Source organism: Mastacembelus armatus, chromosome 5 (assembly GCF_900324485.2).
Source record: "Mastacembelus armatus chromosome 5, fMasArm1.2, whole genome shotgun sequence".
In the NCBI taxonomy this organism is placed as follows: Eukaryota; Metazoa; Chordata; class Actinopteri; order Synbranchiformes; family Mastacembelidae; genus Mastacembelus; species Mastacembelus armatus.
Window position 1 is genome coordinate 10,620,193 of NC_046637.1, and position 6,386 is coordinate 10,626,578.

The 6,386-nt window shown below is 38.3% G+C and overlaps 1 protein-coding gene across 1 annotated transcript; it reads right to left on the bottom strand.

The window, feature by feature from the left end:
• Positions 1–143: 143 nt before the first annotated feature.
• park7 (parkinson protein 7) lies at positions 144–5,527 on the bottom strand. The gene is made up of 6 exons (XM_026305822.2): positions 5,334–5,527; positions 4,727–4,828; positions 3,784–3,843; positions 2,879–2,948; positions 1,055–1,141; positions 144–672 (listed from the first exon to the last, which is right to left on the bottom strand). The coding sequence occupies exons 1-6, from the start codon at positions 5,421–5,423 to the stop codon at positions 512–514; spliced, it is 570 nt and encodes a 189-aa protein (XP_026161607.1). The 5' UTR covers positions 5,424–5,527; the 3' UTR covers positions 144–511.
• Positions 5,528–6,386: the final 859 nt, after the last annotated feature.

Consider the following 6,386-nt stretch of genomic DNA (forward strand, 5'->3'; position numbering starts at 1 on the left):
CGCTTTCCCGCGTTCTAAGTAATGCTCACAATACATTACATTATGCAGCCTATATTTAGATATCAACTACCTCTACAGACTTGCGAAACACAAATCATGCTGACCTCTAGTATTTATACACCAGACTAAGACAAACAAATTCATCAGATTCATCACAACAGGGTTTTAATAAGGGAAACAATGAAAGCTGTCAAGATGATGAGCAAACAATTTGTCAAAAAAAACTACAATGAAACTAAATCAATGTCATCTCATTTCTAAAGCCTGTGCAGCGATTATCCATATTGCATGTCAGTTTCAGATAGCACAAGGATGCCTTTAATTGCCAAGTTAGACAGTGAAAGACAATAATCTGTCAGAACAGAAACATCCTTATGTTCCTTGGGGAAAATGATTTGTCACTAGTGACTGTGACTCTTCGTGCCAGCCACATTGCATTAGCTGTCTCAGTAGATCCAGATTTGTATAGCGGACAGTGCTGCTTGCAGGGTGTAAGTGTACAGAGATGCACTCAGTCTTTCATAATAAGAGGAGCCTTGACTTGAGCAGCAACCTCAGCCCCCATAAGTTCCTCTACAATCGTCAGGGCAAACTCGAAACTGGTTCCTGGCCCACGGCTGGTGATGTAATGTCCATCCTTCTGTACTCGAGCCTCTGAATATTTATAGTGGTCTAAAAAAAGACAAAGAGCAATACCATAAGGATAATCACAATACCTGAGTTTCAAACTACAGGCTGAAAGCCAGACAAGTTAGAGACCACCCTATACTGTAAGCACTCACACAGATAATCTATCACCCTTTCTAAAGACCCATTTCTAGTATGTTCTATCAAATTCCTGCATCCGTTTTCACCTCTGAGTGGTGTGCTACCCTCTGCAGCATAGTGACATGATTTTCTGTAGGCAAGATAGAGCTAATCCAGCGCCATCTGCTGCCCCTTTCAAATAATTACAATTCCCTCTGTTGTGAGTTACAGTGGCAAATATTAAAAGCACTAAGTGTACACGTCAATACATTTTCTACCCTTTTGTTTGCATTAACTTGCTTTTTACCTCCAGCCATCATCTTCTCCTTCATGGCAGGGTGTGTTGTGACTGTACTGCCGTAGCCAATGCCATGTGCCAGTAGAGCAGTGGGACCTGCAGAAGGGCAGAGTTGTTTAAGGTTCATTTAACAGCTTTCCCTTAGAAAGTGACATTCAAGAACATGTTCTGTGGATGGTGTCAGTCCGAGTTTCATTGTTAAGCAGTTCAGAAAACAGAGTAGTCAAATGCAGTCTAATACTATATCCTGAAATCACTCCTTTAAAGGCATAATATGAAAATCATACAGTTAAATAAAAGCAAAATTTTACAATTGACTTTAAATACTGCAGATAGCATTATAAATGAATGACATAAATAGAAAATATCTGATGACAACACTATGCCCTAATGGTGTCCTGTCCTGCACCATTGTTTCTATTAATACACACAGAGTATACAGTTTCAGCCTCTCTCCAAAGACTCTGCACCACATTGAAGAAGAAGAGAGGAAAAAAAAAGGAGGAGCTGAACACACTGACTGCTGCTGCATTAACTTTGGAAATGTCCTAGCACTGCAGTGAACTCATCCAAAAACTGTTAATAAATAGAAAGTTATTGATTATGCTCCTTGGCTGCCTTCCCATGCAGTCTAAAGATTACAATTTCCCCTGGCAGAACAGAAGACTGCCAGTTGAAGCCAAGCTATTCTTGTTACAGCTAGTCCCAACCCAAAGGACACGAGGCTGGGGGGGAGAGAGAGAGAGAGAGAGAGAGAGAGAGACCTTCTGAGAAGTCAGAAGGTCAAGGCAGACAGCGAGGCAGATGTGGAGCAAAGGACAATGATCACTATCTTTCTGAGGATGAATCATAAAAATTAATAAATGTATGTAACAAAACGCTCAAAAAGAAAAGTAACAGGTAAATAATCTTGATATTTTCTTTTCATTTTAACATTGTGTTCTAATTTACAATCAAGTCTCATTTGAGCCGAAACAACATAATTTTCAAGTTGAGTCAGACTTGTAACACTTGCATCTAGCCCTCTTGCTGGCAGGTTCATTAAACTGAAAATTCCTCTGAGAACTTCAGTCATTTTATAGGACACCCTTCAATTCACTTTGCTGCATTGTTCCTTGCTCCTATTAAAAAACGTCCTTCCAGTGTCCTTTCACTACATACAGAATCAGTCAAATAAAATGTCAGTGCACGGGAGTTCACCCAAGGACATTTATTAATCAAACCCTTACCCTTTCATTTCAAATGAAAAGGGGTGTCAAAAGGACCATACTTTAATGAAACATGTTTGCTAAAATATGGATAGGTGTGTGATAAACTATTTTGACGGGCACATCTAGTGTGTGTCTAGAAAATCCCCCGCAGCCACCGCCATATACATATAAAGACTGTGCAGTATTTCTATCCAATATCATTAATTCCAGTCATGACCAAATCCAAATTCCATATACTGACCCAACATTAGCTTGCTATGTTTAGCACAGTAATATCATACCTTTAGTGCTGTTTCTAGTTAAAATATTTGTGGGTCACATTGCAGCAAAGCACATAGTATTCATTTATTTCAGTAAATTGTCAAACTGGTTTGATTTGATATGAAAAATATGTGTGAACAGTTGTTCAGTGAAGGTGCCATTTAAACTGCACACAACAGACTAAATTGCACCTTGTAACTGGGTAGTTTACATCTATTTGATTAAAAGCAACCATATGATGGTCAAACCTAAGATCATGTCACATTTAAAATTTGATTTAATTTACTTCACAGATAGGTATCACTATTAGTGATAGATTTGATCCTGTATAATTATGACGGTTTGTTTTCACAAACTGTACCTGCACAGATGGCTGCAATCAGGCCTTTTCTGCTATCTTGATCCTTCAGCACCTCCTTCACAGCAGGCGACTGCAAGAGAGCATGGAAACCAGATGCACTATGAGTCATTTACAGACCATGTGATTACACAGTGTAAGTGCTGACTATGCTATAACCATTAGTACACACTGGCAATGTTTTAACACATGATAACTCATCATAATCACTATTTCAATAATACCACAGACTCATTCAATAAACACTAAAAAAAAGTGGGCACACAATACTCTATGCCAACACTTAAGAACACGGGTGATAAAGAATAATAGAGAACATGTCAATATAAAGAACCACACTTTCATGGTAGTCAGGCTATGATTTACATTTACATCCAGACAGCAAAGTGATGTCTTCTCTCTATCTCTCTTTATCACTCTGATCTATAATAGTTTATTCAATTTAAGTTATTCACTTAAACAGATCTTCACATGGCAAATATAAATAATCTACATATAAGTTTGGAATTTTAATCAAAATTGTATCTTTATTTGTATTTAACTGATTTCTAGTATCCATATACATTTTCCAATAAAACACTAACACAGTTAAGAAACACATCAAATCCTCACATTTAAGAAATTGTAACCAGCAAAATGTTGTTGTAAATTATTTGTCTGTCAAATGACTAAGCTATTAAGTGACTATTTTTCATGAAATTAGCAATTTCTACAACTGAGGCACTTTTTTTCCACATTCACATTATTTTCTTCTTTTTGGGGTTGTGGCTGTGATATTTTATCTGCTTTTAAAAGGAGAATTGTGTCTAAGAATGTTTGAGAACCACTGGTCTAGTTAGTCTTAAAACCCCAGCAAAGCAATACGTGAAGAGATGGCTCTATTTATATGCCTCATGAGTATTTCTTACCTCAGCTAGATTCTGGGCCCCTGGCATACCTCCTGGCAGAAGCACCACATCATAAGGGCCCTGGGAGACAGACCATCATAGATGAATGTTTGACATTGATCAACACCAACCATCACTTGTCTTATCAAACTGAACCTACACATACAATAAATCAACAGCATGCTTAACCTGGTTTAAAATCTTTAGTCTGGCTTTTACACATCATTTAAACGCATATTTACAGTGTTTGTAGGTACAGTGACATGGAAAATTGCAAATTTTTATATTTTAATGTCCTTAATTGGGGATTTTTCAACTACCCTCCTTGCAGATCACTTTAGTTCTGAGATAGTTTAGGGTATCTTGCATGCATAGCACGTTTAAGATCCACCCACAGACTTTCAATATAATTAAAGTCTGGGGACTGTAAGGGGCATCCAAAAGCTTTGGTCTGTTTCATAAAGCAGTTCTTTATTAATTTTTGCATGATATTTAGCAATGTGCAGGAATGCGTCTTGTGTCACTGGCTACTATACAACCCCACTGTGGTACGTATGGGTTATCAAGTATTTACTTAATAGGGTGCCCAAACTAAGATAATAAATAATACAAGATAAACATTATTCATCCTCGAAAGGAAATTCAGCTAATCTTGTGGTTACTAAGTAAGTTAGTAGACAGAATAGTCAGTGTGACGTTGGTTATGGTGTTGTAGAGCCTAATGGCAGTAGAGATAGAGGATCTCCTGTATCACTGGCATACCTAAACCTGTGCACATGCCAGAATTACAACCAATTTTGTTTTTACATTTTTAGGTCCATAAAATAAAATCAGTAACAGTGCAGTAGCGTTTGTTTTCAGTTTCTGTTTGGTGCAGAAGTTTTTACTACTTTTCACTTCAAAGATCTATAAAAATAGGACCCAATCTTTTGGATACAACTATACATTGGTTGCAGAGCCCAACCTGTTTGCTGGCATCCTCCAGGCTAGCATCTGGACAGATCACGACGTTTCGGCTGCACTGGACTGGCTCCTTGCCCGTCAGTCCTGCAACCGTGACTGCAATCTACAGATTTGGGTAGTAAATATAAAAGCACAGCATTAGCATATCTGCACAGCATGGCATCCTGTCTGTATTTGGCTTATGGGGACTTTTATTTTGAAACCTATCAAATGGCGGAGGGCTTCAATGACGGTGGACTTTGACATTTAACTCCGGCCTCTGTCTGCACTCACTGTAAAGGCTGTGAGTGCACCAACAGTAAACTATAAAGCAGCAAAAAGCTCTACTCAAGCAAATCTAACCTGTGAATGATCAAGTAGCTCGGCAAAATTAGCAGGTTCACTTAACATTAGTTCGTTGCTAGTACTGCTTCTTGCTCCGCGCCTATTTCCGTGATTTTCGCAGTGCCCGTACGTCCTAACAAAACTCTCCAGAGCAATAAAACGCTAAAATGAAATCATGAACTGAGGTGACTACTTTTTATTCAGGCTAGCAGGCTAACCCGTGTTGGTGTATGCATTAGCGAGCTAGCTGCTAACATGTTCAGCACGTCCGCCGAGCTACTAACCCCAGCCCTGCGCATGATGTCCACGGGAATAACCGTTTCCATCTCTTCTGCACCTTTGGACAGGATTACTAGTGCCCTCTTTCCTGCCATGTTCGGTCTGCAGCTGAACTTTTAGCAAAAGCAGCGACGCTAACGTCAGTGTGCAACTTAACACGCAGGAACTGGCAAACTCAGCAATGAGATTTTGACAGGAACAGGGTTGCCAGACCGAGCCCTTTTACCTCCTTTTTAAATAGGGTGCTATATATCCTACTGCAGCCCTGCACATTAGTGCCAACACCAAAGGTTTATTGTTTAGTTATGATTTGCACAAACAGAAGGCAAAACAAATGCAAAGAAGATATTCTTGGACTGAGCAACAGCAAAAAGCCCTCATAGTGATCATTTAACTGCATGGTTGCTTTACTGACAGCGGAATTATTATACAATATAATGTAAGCTGTTCATTTTATTTGAAACTGCATTAGCTTGTAGTAAGAATTCTGTTCTATGTGGTGTTTTCTTTTAATCAAAACAATAATTTTCAACATGTGTGTAGAGGTATGTTTGTAAAACAATGTTGTTTTATCCCCTTGTTATATTTGTTTACCTGACACATCACAGAGAATCCAGCGGCTGTGCAAAGCTCGCCATAAAGTATATTTTCCTTGCTGGAATAATTGAAATAATTTAGTTGCATAAGTGAATATATTTTATGCCACAATTGGAGAAAGGTTTTAAAAATAAACAAATTGTGATGGTGACATGAAATATCTTTGCTCTGTGTTTTCTCTTATGTTAATCTTATGACCTGTGAGAGTTTATTTTGCCACCCCTTGAGGCAGTACCATCTTTCAGGGTGGTTAACCATTTGTATACAGTAGGCACTCTTCCCTCAAAGTCACAAATACTACATTCAGACAGCTGCATATAAAAACAAGAGAAAATTTGGACTGTTTCCATTAGAGGGTGTTGCATACTAGTGTTAATAAGAATTATTAAAAAATAAAGTTCTCCATGGCAGTCTATGTCAGTTACTTTTATTAAACCCAATTTACAATGTTCATTTTGAAG

Excerpts from the sequence above, each read along its gene's own strand:
- park7 (XM_026305822.2), bottom strand. The coding sequence starts at position 5,423 with ATGGCAGGAAAGAGGGCACTAGTAATCCTGTCCAAAGGTGCAGAAGAG. Across the intron at positions 3,844-4,726 it reads TGGAGGATGCCAGCAAACAG|GGCCCTTATGATGTGGTGCT; the intron begins GTTGGGCTCTGC and ends TCTGTCTCCCAG. Across the intron at positions 2,949-3,783 it reads GGGCCCAGAATCTAGCTGAG|TCGCCTGCTGTGAAGGAGGT; the intron begins GTAAGAAATACT and ends GCTCTCTTGCAG.